The sequence below is a fragment of the Culex pipiens genome, chromosome 3 (assembly GCF_016801865.2).
Source record: "Culex pipiens pallens isolate TS chromosome 3, TS_CPP_V2, whole genome shotgun sequence".
In the NCBI taxonomy this organism is placed as follows: Eukaryota; Metazoa; Arthropoda; class Insecta; order Diptera; family Culicidae; genus Culex; species Culex pipiens.
This window is the reverse complement of record NC_068939.1, coordinates 168171815-168184764: the sequence shown is the minus strand read 5'-3', so window position 1 is coordinate 168184764 and position 12950 is coordinate 168171815. Positions and strand designations below refer to the sequence as shown.

The 12950-nt window shown below is 35.2% G+C and overlaps 2 protein-coding genes and 1 pseudogene across 2 annotated transcripts; 1 reads left to right on the top strand and 2 right to left on the bottom strand.

Annotated features, from left to right (window-relative positions):
- Positions 1 to 503: 503 nt before the first annotated feature.
- On the bottom strand, positions 504 to 3411 carry LOC120425598 (DNA ligase 1-like; annotated as a pseudogene).
- Positions 3412 to 3511: 100 nt separating this feature from the next.
- On the top strand, positions 3512 to 5410 carry LOC120425599 (uncharacterized). The gene is made up of 3 exons (XM_039590180.2): positions 3512 to 3672; positions 3742 to 3883; positions 3949 to 5410. The coding sequence occupies exons 1-3, from the start codon at positions 3607 to 3609 to the stop codon at positions 5334 to 5336; spliced, it is 1596 nt and encodes a 531-aa protein (XP_039446114.1). The 5' UTR covers positions 3512 to 3606; the 3' UTR covers positions 5337 to 5410.
- On the bottom strand, positions 5347 to 6664 carry LOC120425602 (sorbitol dehydrogenase-like). Its single transcript, XM_039590184.2, has 2 exons — positions 5692 to 6664; positions 5347 to 5631 (listed from the first exon to the last, which is right to left on the bottom strand). The coding sequence occupies exons 1-2, from the start codon at positions 6600 to 6602 to the stop codon at positions 5448 to 5450; spliced, it is 1095 nt and encodes a 364-aa protein (XP_039446118.1). The 5' UTR covers positions 6603 to 6664; the 3' UTR covers positions 5347 to 5447.
- Positions 6665 to 12950: the final 6286 nt, after the last annotated feature.

The window sequence follows — 12950 nt, the reverse complement described above, 5'->3', positions numbered from 1 at the left end:
AGGTAGAGTAAAGGGTATTGTGGTTTTATTTGGTGTGGTTAGTAATGGTGGGGGGTTTAGGGTTGTGTGTTGGTCTTGTCGGGTACGGCGGTTTGTTTGTGAGTGTAAGTACCGAGGAGGCATAATAAATCTTTCGGATAGATGTACAACTAAGGATATCGGGCCTCGGTTCCCTCGTGTGTTGCCGTCTGTCGTGAGTGCCTGACTTGATCTAGCCGGGGCTTTTTTATGTGGGATGGGGTATCACTACCAATCCTTATCCACATTGTAATTCAAGCCCAGTCCTACCTTCGTTTTGGGCTGGTGACATGGTGGATACCCCCCCCCCCCCCCCCCCCCCCCCCCACCCCCCCCCACAACCCCACCCCCCACCCCCCCCCCCCCCCCCCCCCCCCCGCAACCACCCCCCCCCCCCCCCACTCACCCGCCCCCCACCCCAAACCCCCCCCCCCCCCCACCCCGACCACCCCACCCCCCCGGCACACCCCCCCAGGAGTGTTCAACGAAGTTTACCACCAGCCAGAGTGATTTTTGAAGCCGGAACGACCCCAGAAGATGACTTAGCTGGAAACCAAGGATGAAAGCTTCGAGGGAAGTACCGCGTTCGATGAGTTTTTGGTCATGATTACGTGGGGAAATTGCTTGACCGTCTTGGTGCACACCAACGGGAGATTCCTTCCGAACGCGTTTCGGTCGAAAACGTGTAGTATTATTGGGATTGGAATTTTTCGTAATGAATATAACAAATGTGAACGGGATTTCTGAATAAAATAAAATCAAATTTTTCAGTTGATTGGTTTAGTTTATATGAGTAAAACTATAAAACTACGCCCCGCACTTTTGTTTAATATTTGATTATCACGAAAATGCTACCCTGCTGTTCCAGTAACCAAAGTACGTCGCGGAAGAATTCCACCTGAATAAAACATTCGAGTGGTTGATCGGTGATGCCAATAACAAACTGTCTGGAACCATGTCCAAAGACAGCGGGGAAGAACGAACAATGAACAGGTGTTTGCAAGAAGCAGGAACCGGTCGTGGACACAAGAGAACCAGAAGTAGATTTAGTTCCGTTCCAAATAGATTTTGCTGAGTGCTTGAAATATTTAGACAAGCTCGTCGATTCGTGGGTGATGGTCACGTTTGAGTTGAAGTTTAGCAATGTCTGCCGGAACAACGACGGGAAGCATTCGTCAGTTATGCTGCCGGATAGCAAGCAGGAATGTCTACTTAAGGGTTTCGACCTGGACAGCCGTAAACCGGAACAGTGGATCGGAGATTCCTAGTTTTTTTCTAAATAAATAAACAAACAATTTTAGTTATTGCTATATAAACTGCTTTATCAAGGACCGCATCAATGATCAATAAAAGATTCTTCAAAACTGCTAGTTCGGCTCACTCACGTATTTGAGCAAGCTCTTCAAAACGGCAAGCTTTCTTGAGAAAGTTCAATCGGCTGATCTGTGACCGTTGGCATGTCCGGCAATTCTGAATCGAAAGTCTTCAGCACGAGGATCAATTTTGTAAAAAAAAACTACTCCAGGTGCTTGCTAAACCAAGATTGGCTCGCCTTGATCATTCAGTTTTGGTCGATTGTACCGGCAACTAAAGTTTTTAGCCGCTCCAGCTTGATCACATCCACGGCACCCACGTCGTCATCCAGCAGGAACCGTTTCCGCTCAAAAAAGTCCAACTGCTTCTCCTTCTCCTCACTATTCTTCCCTCTTCCTCCTCCGTACTCTTATCGTACACCTCACTCCTATTCTTGGTCTGCTCACGCTGCTTCTGCTTGACCCACTCGATTTCCTTCTCCGTGTCCGAACCGGACAATTCGTACGTCGGTGGCTGTTCCGCGTCCTCCACGATCGCCACATCGTCCAGATCGTAATGCGCCATTGCTTCCTCGACCGTTCCCTTACGGGGAGAGGGATCTTTCACCGGACAACCCCGTTTGAGCGGATCCTGTTTTGGCCGGCGCGCTTCGTCCACGATTTCATCCGCCGAGTCCGAGCGCTCCGCATCGTCCGAATAGAGGGCGAACTCCCATGGCCAGCGCCTGATTCCGTAGGTTGGCCTGTTCCGGATTTTGAGTCCCGCTAATCACGAGCACCACCTTTTCAAACAAATCGTTTATTGACTTGTACGTCACCGGCTTTCGCTTCCGCTCTTCATCTTCTTCCTGATCTTGATCCTTGTCCAACTTTGGCTTCTTGATGTCGGATGTTCTGTCCCGACTGGCAGAGCTCTTCTTCTCCGACGAAGTTTCCGGTTCGTCAAAGAAAAAGTTCTTGAACTTGGTCGCCGACGTTGCTCGCGTTCCTCCTTGGCGTCCTTTTCACGATGCTTCCGGGCACGATCTTCGGCCAGCTTGTGATCCAGCATTTCGTTTGGCTTGTCGTCGTCCTTGTCGTACAGCAGGGCGTCCCGGTTGCGGTTCCGAGGCTTTTTCCTTCTCGTCATTGTCGTCAAAGAGTCGTGAATTCGGCTTTGGCGTGATTTTGGTCATCATTTTGGCTGGTTGTGGAGAGGCCAACGAATTCCGGATGGCCGCCGGCGTCGACGCGTCCCGAATCGCGCCGCCATTGACGTTGCTAACCTGGCCCGAGTCGTTGCGGGTTTATTCGCGACGGGTTGCGAGTCCGCACCGGATCCGAGCTTCCCTCGACCGAACCGGAAGATTTCTCCCGGAGCTTAAACCTTCCAAGTTGAAGCACCTTCGACGGCTCCTTCTTCTGAACCAAATAACCTTCGCCAAATCCCACCACTCCTTGGCCACCGGCTCGACCAGTTCCTTCGCCGTGAAGTATCGCACCCGGCCGCTGTTGGTCGAGTTGCGGCTCTCGATAAGACTCATAAACGGTGGCTACTGAAGCGTCCAGCATCATTTGAGCTGCTTCTGGAAATAAAACATAAAAATTTATTTAAGATCGGTTAAGACAAAACAAAACCAAACTGAACCAAAATCAGAACTATTTATTGATTGATTGATTGCAAGGGTGAAAAGGCATTACCAACATCAATAGAATCTTGATGACACAAGTCTTGAGGGGAAGGAATTGACCAGAAATGCCCGATTTTTCAAATTTTCAGCTAAAATTGAAGTTTTGAAGCAAAAGACCAATGTTGGTTTCGTTTTTGTTGGCAAACAACATCGTGTTTGTCCCTGGGACTAACACGATTCCAAAACAAAACAACCCAGTTTCCACATTGGACCTTAGCAGCACAGGTCTATCAGGATTTTAAAAACAAACAAGGTATCATTGACATTGGCCTTTTGGAAATTATATTTTTTTTCATACAAAAATCGAACGTTTAATACTTTTTTCGATATGTTGCGATAGATTAAGACACTAAGCATCGTTTGCAGAGAAAATGTGGTTTGTTTACATTTTCGACTTAGGACCTTTTACATTGTTTTGCTTGAGTTGACCTATTTGTCTCGTTCGTCCTCTTTCTTCTTTTCCTTTTGACAGTTCTCCAGAGCACTCAACATCAACAAAACGCACGAGGTCCGCCTTCTTTTCGTCAACACCGTCCATTCAGTGCGCAGTTTTTCCAACATTTTCTGGGTTAAATCAACCACTTTTCCCGCAAATCCCCGCAACCATGGGCAAGCTCAACGTAACGGTGCTCCGGTACCTCAGCAAGGAGGACTTTCGGATCCTGACCGCGGTGAGTGTTCCCCCAAAAAACGTTTCGATTTCAAGTTGGGTTGATTGTTTTGATTTTCCCCCTCGGCAGATCGAGATGGGCATGAAGAACCACGAGCTGGTGCCGGGCGCGCTGGTGGCGGCCATCGCCAGCCTCAAGGCAGGCGGCGTCCACAAGTTGCTGCGGGAGCTGTGCAAGCACAAGCTGCTGACGTACGAGCGCGGGAAGCGGTGTAGGTTTTGGGTTGAGTCACGACGGGGAGTTGTTGTTAATGAGTTTGATTTGTTTTTTCGACAGATGACGGATACCGGTTGACCAACATGGGTTACGACTACCTGGCGCTGAAGTCGCTGACGTTGCGCGGGTCGGTGGCCGGGTTTGGGAACCAGATTGGGGTGGGCAAGGAGAGTAATATTTATACGGTTGGGGATGAGGAGGGCAATCCGTTGTGCTTGAAGTTGCACCGGTTGGGGCGGGTTTGCTTCCGGAACGTGAAGGAGAAGCGGGACTACCACGGGAAGCGGCACAAGATGAGTTGGCTGTATTTGTCGCGGATTTCGGCGACGCGGGAGTATGCGTACATGAAGGCGTTGTACGATCGGGGGTTTCCGGTGCCACGTCCGGTGGACTTTAACCGGCATTGTGTCATTATGGAGCTGGTTGACGGGTACCCGTTGACGAACGTGTCCGAGGTGGGCAATGTGGAGCAGTTGTACGATGATTTGATGAACTTGATTGTGCGGTTGGGGAATTGCGGAGTTATTCACGGAGATTTCAACGAGTTCAACGTGATGATCACGGAGGAGGACCAGCGGCCGATCTTGATCGATTTTCCCCAGATGGTGTCGACGTCGCATCCGAACGCGGAGATGTACTTTGATCGGGACGTGCAGGGCGTTCGGGATCTGTTCCGGAAGAAGTTTGGCTACGAAAGTGAAGAACATCCCAAGTTTAGCGATCTGGAGCGGGAGGATGAGCTGGACCGGGAGGTTCTCTGCTCTGGGTACGGATTTACGCAGGAGATGGAGGAGGATCTGCACAAGGAGTATCACCAGAAAGAAGGTTCCGAGGACGGCAGCGACGAAGACGACGACGATGAGTACCAGGACAGCGTCACGGGAGATCTGGACGAGGACGAGCTTGAAGAGTGTCGCAAGAAGCTCGAGCAGGAGGTCAAATTCGCCGAGGAGAAGCCCAAAAAAGAAGACAAAAACTCCAGCATCCTCAAATACATCGCGTCAATGTCCGCCGAAGAAATGGACAAGCCCTGCGATGCCGAGGACGAAGAACTCTTCAAAGACGCCCTGGACATCTCCGTGGAACCAGCGTACGTCGAACCAACAACCCAGCCGGAAGCACCCCAAGAGGACGACGCCTGCTCGGTCAGCTCCAACGACCTCGAGCAGGCGGACACCGTGGCCGATCTGGACCCGAACTCGCGCGAGTACCGCATGGTCATGGTGCGCAAACTGCTGGACGATGCGCGCAGTGCCCGGTCCTACTCGACCACGGCCAGCACGATCGCTCCGTCCCTGGTTTCCGGCCGCATCCGCAGCGACATGCGCGACCAGCAGAAAAAGGACCAGAAGAAGCGCGCCGTGCCGAAGGGCGAAGCGAGTGCCGTGCGACGAATGCGCAAGGACAACAACAGCGTCGTCAAGGAGTACCGCGGGTGGGACTTTTGAAAACGCTGGGTTCGGTAAGTTTGTTCTACTTTATTAATCATTATGTGTAATATATATATGTTGGAAAAGCTGAATTGAACCAAGTCTCGCAAATTCGAAAGAAAAACGTCCCTAATTCTTGAACTTGGTCTTGTTGTTGGTGTCCCGGGGGATGAGATGGATCATGATCTTGACGCCCTCGCCCTGACCGGCCACGCGGAACGCCTCGTGCACGTTGGCCAGGTCGAAGTGGTGCGAGACGAGCGGCTTCACGTCGACTAATCCGCTCGCTACGATCTCCATGGCGGCCGGGTAGCTGCGAAAAGGGGAAATTTGAATACTTTGGCTCTCGGTGAGCCGGTGATGAAGTACTCACTCGTGGTTGTACCGCATGGCGGTGGTGATTTCAATCTCCCGCGAAATGGCGTCCACCATCGGCAGCTGGACGTCCTTGTTGCCGAGTCCGACCAGGCAGATTCGGCCCGCGTTCCGGGTAGACTTGATCGAGATGCGCATGCCCGGCTGCGATCCGGTACACTCGAGCACGCGATCAGCCGGACCCCCGAGAATTTCTTTGATCTTCCGCACCAGATCATCTTCCGAGTCGTTCTTTCCGATCGCGATCACCCCGGTCACGCCCAACTTCTTGGCCACCTCCAGACGATGTTTGGCGTGTTCCAGGTCTAGAATTACGGTTCGCGTGGCGCCCATGGCCTTGGCCGCGATCAAGCAAATCAGCCCAATCGGACCGGCGCCAAAAATCAGCACCTTGCTACCAAGCCTGACGTCGACTTGCCTTCCGGCGTACACGCCCACCGCCATCGGTTCCAACAAAGCACCCTCCTCCATGGTCATGTGATCAGGCATCTTGAAGCAGCAGTCCGCCAACTGGGCAAAATAGTTCGAACAATTTCCGTCGGTGTTCTGCGTCGGCGAGTGGCGCCCATTCATGCACACGTTGTACTTGCCGACCTTGCAAAGATCGCAGATTCTACACCCGGCAGCGGGCTCGATCGCGACGCGATCACCCACTTTCAGGTGGGTCACCGAACTGCCGACCTTCCTGACGATCCCGGACGACTCATGACCCAGCACGATCGGTCTGATCAACCGTTCAGCTCCGAAGCCACCGTCCTTGAGGAAGTGGATGTCCGTGCCGCAGATTCCGCAGGTATCGACCTCGAGGACCACCTCGTTGAAGGCCGGCTCCGGGATCGGGAGCGGTTCCAGCCGGAGATCGTTCGGGCCGTGGACCCGCGCCGCGAGATTCTCGTTCTTGGGGGCCATGATTCTAAGCTTCGCTTGAGTTGCTCTCAACGGACTGAAAGGTACTTGACGAATGGTGCTGATATCAACCACGAGGGCTAGTTTTATTCGATTGAGGTAGGGCAGTTTGTAATTTCCGTATTATGTTTCTAGATGCACCTCCGGGTGTGATTTTCGAAAAAGGCACCTTGAAGCTGTCCTGATAACGCTGTTTGTTTGGTGTACACTACAGATGGCGTTGCACATATTGTCTATTATCAGATTTCCACATTAACTAAATTGAGTAGATTGTCATCATTTTACTGCAAACTAACAAGCCTCAAACAGTGCACTGTAGTTGTTCTAAAACTTGATGAAAAATGCCTATGGTATAACTCGCAATTTACTTCTTGCCAGGCACACCGCGTAAAGTTTACCGTAAAGATGATTCGTTGAATTGCGGATTGCCCACTTTGGATGTACGTCATAAAAGACTGAAAACAAATTTAATTTTGCTGTGTTCGATCACCTCAAAAAAAAAAATATATTAATAATAAAAAAATAGAACCGGAAATTGTTGACCTTGATGAATTGAGTTTATGCAAAACTGGGAGATGTTACCCTGTCTGTGCTTTTTCCGGGCTTATCAATCTTGATTATAAATATTATATAATAGGCTATTAAGAACATTCTGCATCCTTGTTATCATCAAAAGCTGTTTACCGTGATAAGGGAGCGTTTTTTTTTTCTAAAGGAATGTTTGCGTTATGTAATAAAAGTACGCTCCCTAAGGGCCACGTCGCATCGTAGTTCATCTTACGTCAAGGTTTGAATCAGGAATTCCCAATGCATCTGACTGGCGGTTCAAATTTTAGGCTGAAAGACCTGGAACTATTCTTAGTTTAAAAAAATAGATAAAAATTAAAGATCAATAAAAAAAAATTAAGAAAAATCTAAATTTCTGATTTTCTTGCAATATTGCCTTCTTGAATAAAAAAAATCTAAATCAACAACAATAAAAAAAGGTAATGATTTTTGTTATCGTGTTTCGATTGAAATTATCTTCAAAGTCTTCGGATAATCGAGTCGAGTAAAAGTTCTGAAATTCTCAAATTCTAAAATTCTCAAATTCTAGAATTCTTTAATTCTTTGATTCTTAAATTCTTAAATTCTTAAGTTCTTAAATTCTTAAATTCTTAAATTCTTAAATTCTTAAATTCTTAAATTCTTAAATTCTTAAATTCTCAAATTCTTAAATTCTTAAATTCTTAAATTCTTAAATTCTTAAATTCTTAAATTCTTAAATTCTTAAATTCTTAAATTCTTAAATTCTTAAATTCTTAAATTCTTAAATTCTTAAATTCTTAAATTCTTAAATTCTTAAATTCTTAAATTCTTAAATTCTTAAATTCTTAAATTCTTAAATTCTTAAATTCTTAAATTCTTAAATTCTTAAATTCTTAAATTCTTAAATTCTTAAATTCTTAAATTCTTAAATTCTTAAATTCTTAAATTCTTAAATTCTTAAATTCTTAAATTCTTAAATTCTTAAATTCTTAAATTCTTAAATTCTTAAATTCTTAAATTCTTAAATTCTTAAATTCTTAAATTTTTAAATTCTTAAATTCTTAAATTCTTAAATTCTAAATTCTTAAATTCTTAAATTCTTAAATTCTTAAATTCTTAAATTCTTAAATTCTTAAATTCTTAAATTTTTAAATTCTTAAATTCTTAAATTCTTAAATTCTTAAATTCTTAAATTCTTAAATTCTTAAATTCTTAAATTCTTAAATTCTTAAATTCTTAAATTCTTAAATTCTTAAATTCTTAAATTCTTAAATTCTTAAATTCTTAAATTCTTAAATTCTTAAATTCTTAAATTCTTAAATTCTTAAATTCTTAAATTCTTAAATTCTTAAATTCTTAAATTCTTAAATTCTTAAATTCTTAAATTCTTAAATTCTTAAATTCTTAAATTCTTAAGGGTGCACAGCAACCAAGGAAGTTGTTGTCTTCTTTTACCAAAATAAGCAAACTTACGGACCCAATCCTGCAAAACTGTGATTGTAAAAATAGTCAAACTCTGTTATAAATTATTTGATATACTGTACTTTAGGGGATGAATAAAAAATTATATCGATAGTTCCCGTAGTTTTGAAGATACTAAAATGTCTTTAACACAAATCTGGGTGCTAAAGCTCTGGTTGATGTGCACCGTTAAATTCTTAAATTCTTGAATTCTTGAATTCTTAAATTCTTAAATTCTTAAATTCTTAAATTCTTAAATTCTTAAATTCTTAAATTTTTAAATTCTTAAATTCTTAAATTCTTAAATTCTTAAATTCTTAAATTCTTAAATTCTTAAATTCTTAAATTTTTAAATTCTTAAATTCTTAAATTCTTAAATTCTTAAATTCTTAAATTCTTAAATTCTTAAATTCTTAAATTCTTAAATTCTTAAATTCTTAAATTCTTAAATTCTTAAATTCTTAAATTCTTAAATTCTTAAATTCTTAAATTCTTAAATTCTTAAATTCTTAAATTCTTAAATTCTTAAATTCTTAAATTCTTAAATTCTTAAATTCTTAAATTCTTAAATTCTTAAATTCTTAAATTCTTAAATTCTTAAATTCTTAAATTCTTAAATTCTTAAATTCTTAAATTCTTAAATTCTTAAATTCTTAAATTCTTAAATTCTTAAATTCTTAAATTCTTAAATTCTTAAATTCTTAAATTCTTAAATTCTTAAATTCTTAAATTCTTAAATTCTTAAATTCTTAAATTCTTAAATTCTTAAATTCTTAAATTCTTAAATTCTTAAATTCTTAAATTCTTAAATTCTTAAATTCTTAAATTCTTAAATTCTTAAATTCTTAAATTCTTAAATTCTTAAATTCTTAAATTCTTAAATTCTTAAATTCTTAAATTCTTAAATTCTTAAATTCTTAAATTCTTAAATTCTTAAATTCTTAAATTCTTAAATTCTTAAATTCTTAAATTCTTAAATTCTTAAATTCTTAAATTCTTAAATTCTTAAATTCTTAAATTCTTAAATTCTTAAATTCTTAAATTCTTAAATTCTTAAATTCTTAAATTCTTAAATTCTTAAATTCTTAAATTCTTAAATTCTTAAATTCTTAAATTCTTAAATTCTTAAATTCTTAAATTCTTAAATTCTTAAATTCTTAAATTCTTAAATTCTTAAATTCTTAAATTCTTAAATTCTTAAATTCTTAAATTCTTAAATTCTTAAATTCTTAAATTCTTAAATTCTTAAATTCTTAAATTCTTAAATTCTTAAATTCTTAAATTCTTAAATTCTTAAATTCTTAAATTCTTAAATTCTTAAATTCTTAAATTCTTAAATTCTTAAATTCTTAAATTCTTAAATTCTTAAATTCTTAAATTCTTAAATTCTTAAATTCTTAAATTCTTAAATTCTTAAATTCTTAAATTCTTAAATTCTTAAATTCTTAAATTCTTAAATTCTTAAATTCTTAAATTCTTAAATTCTTAAATTCTTAAATTCTTAAATTCTTAAATTCTTAAATTCTTAAATTCTTAAATTCTTAAATTCTTAAATTCTTAAATTCTTAAATTCTTAAATTCTTAAATTCTTAAATTCTTAAATTCTTAAATTCTTAAATTCTTAAATTCTTAAATTCTTAAATTCTTAAATTCTTAAATTCTTAAATTCTTAAATTCTTAAATTCTTAAATTCTTAAATTCTTAAATTCTTAAATTCTTAAATTCTTAAATTCTTAAATTCTTAAATTCTTAAATTCTTAAATTCTTAAATTCTTAAATTCTTAAATTCTTAAATTCTTAAATTCTTAAATTCTTAAATTCTTAAATTCTTAAATTCTTAAATTCTTAAATTCTTAAATTCTTAAATTCTTAAATTCTTAAATTCTTAAATTCTTAAATTCTTAAATTCTTAAATTCTTAAATTCTTAAATTCTTAAATTCTTAAATTCTTAAATTCTTAAATTCTTAAATTCTTAAATTCTTAAATTCTTAAATTCTTAAATTCTTAAATTCTTAAATTCTTAAATTCTTAAATTCTTAAATTCTTAAATTCTTAAATTCTTAAATTCTTAAATTCTTAAATTCTTAAATTCTTAAATTCTTAAATTCTTAAATTCTTAAATTCTTAAATTCTTAAATTCTTAAATTCTTAAATTCTTAAATTCTTAAATTCTTAAATTCTTAAATTCTTAAATTCTTAAATTCTTAAATTCTTAAATTCTTAAATTCTTAAATTCTTAAATTCTTAAATTCTTAAATTCTTAAATTCTTAAATTCTTAAATTCTTAAATTCTTAAATTCTTAAATTCTTAAATTCTTAAATTCTTAAATTCTTAAATTCTTAAATTCTTAAATTCTTAAATTCTTAAATTCTTAAATTCTTAAATTCTTAAATTCTTAAATTCTTAAATTCTTAAATTCTTAAATTCTTAAATTCTTAAATTCTTAAATTCTTAAATTCTTAAATTCTTAAATTCTTAAATTCTTAAATTCTTAAATTCTTAAATTCTTAAATTCTTAAATTCTTAAATTCTTAAATTCTTAAATTCTTAAATTCTTAAATTCTTAAATTCTTAAATTCTTAAATTCTTAAATTCTTAAATTCTTAAATTCTTAAATTCTTAAATTCTTAAATTCTTAAATTCTTAAATTCTTAAATTCTTAAATTCTTAAATTCTTAAATTCTTAAATTCTTAAATTCTTAAATTCTTAAATTCTTAAATTCTTAAATTCTTAAATTCTTAAATTCTTAAATTCTTAAATTCTTAAATTCTTAAATTTTTAAATTCTTAAATCCTTAAATTCTTATATTCTTAAATTCTTAAATTCTTAAATTCTTAAATTCTTAAATTCTTAAATTCTTAAATTCTTAAATTCTTAAATTCTTAAATTCTTAAATTCTTAAATTCTTAAATTCTTAAATTCTTAAATTCTTAAATTCTTAAATTCTTAAATTCTTAAATTCTTAAATTCTTAAATTCTTAAATTCTTAAATTCTTAAATTTTTAAATTCTTAAATTCTTAAATTCTTAAATTCTTAAATTCTTAAATTCTTAAATTCTTAAATTCTTAAATTCTTAAATTCTTAAATTCTTAAATTCTTAAATTCCTAAATTCTTAAATTCTTAAATTCTTAAATTCTTAAATTCTTAAATTCTTAAATTCTTAAATTCTTAAATTCTTAAATTCTTAAATTCTTAAATTCTTAAATTCTTAAATTCTTAAATTCTTAAATTCTTAAATTCTTAAATTCTTAAATTCTTAAATTCTTAAATTCTTAAATTCTTAAATTCTTAAATTCTTAAATTCTTAAATTCTTAAATTCTTAAATTCTTAAATTCTTAAATTCTTAAATTCTTAAATTCTTAAATTCTTAAATTCTTAAATTCTTAAATTCTTAAATTCTTAAATTCTTAAATTCTTAAATTCTTAAATTCTTAAATTCTTAAATTCTTAAATTCTTAAATTCTTAAATTCTTAAATTCTTAAATTCTTAAATTCTTAAATTCTTAAATTCTTAAATTCTTAAATTCTTAAATTCTTAAATTCTTAAATTCTTAAATTCTTAAATTCTTAAATTCTTAAATTCTTAAATTCTTAAATTCTTAAATTCTTAAATTCTTAAATTCTTAAATTCTTAAATTCTTAAATTCTTAAATTTTTAAATTCTTAAATCCTTAAATCCTTAAATTCTTATATTCTTAAATTCTTAAATTCTTAAATTCTTAAATTCTTAAATTCTTAAATTCTTAAATTCTTAAATTCTTAAATTCTTAAATTCTTAAATTCTTAAATTCTTAAATTCTTAAATTCTTAAATTCTTAAATTCTTAAATTCTTAAATTCTTAAATTCTTAAATTCTTAAATTCTTAAATTCTTAAATTCTTAAATTCTTAAATTCTTAAATTCTTAAATTCTTAAATTCTTAAATTCTTAAATTCTTAAATTCTTAAATTCTTAAATTCTTACATGCTAAAATACTTACATGCTAAAATTCTTATATTCCAAATTCTGAAATTCCAAATTAGAAAATTCCAAATTCTAAAATTCTAAGTCTCTAAAATATTGAAGTTCTTAAATTACAAAATTACAAATTCTAAAATTCAAATTGCAAATTGAAATTCTCAAATTCTTAAATTCTTACGTTATTAACATTCCAAATTCTAAATTTCTAAGATTCTAAAAAATTTAAAATTCAAAAATTTTAATGTTCTAAAACTACAATATTCCAAAATCAAAAATTAAAAAAATCTAATTTAAATATTTAAAAATTCTAAAATTCAAGCAACAAAAATTTTGAAAATTAAAAAAATCGAATTTTCTGAAGTTGTTTCCTTTTGAAAAATTTTATATTTAATTTAA

What these genes read in the sequence shown, in the direction of transcription:
- LOC120425599 (XM_039590180.2), top strand. Translation starts at nt 3,607, where the DNA reads ATGGGCAAGCTCAACGTAACGGTGCTCCGGTACCTCAGCAAGGAGGAC. An exon ending in ACTTTCGGATCCTGACCGCG is followed by an intron (nt 3,673 to 3,741) that starts GTGAGTGTTCCC and finishes CCCCCTCGGCAG; the next exon opens with ATCGAGATGGGCATGAAGAA. An exon ending in GTACGAGCGCGGGAAGCGGT is followed by an intron (nt 3,884 to 3,948) that starts GTAGGTTTTGGG and finishes TTTTTTCGACAG; the next exon opens with ATGACGGATACCGGTTGACC.
- LOC120425602 (XM_039590184.2), bottom strand. Translation starts at nt 6,602, where the DNA reads ATGGCCCCCAAGAACGAGAATCTCGCGGCGCGGGTCCACGGCCCGAAC. An exon ending in GCCATGCGGTACAACCACGA is followed by an intron (nt 5,632 to 5,691) that starts GTGAGTACTTCA and finishes CCCTTTTCGCAG; the next exon opens with CTACCCGGCCGCCATGGAGA.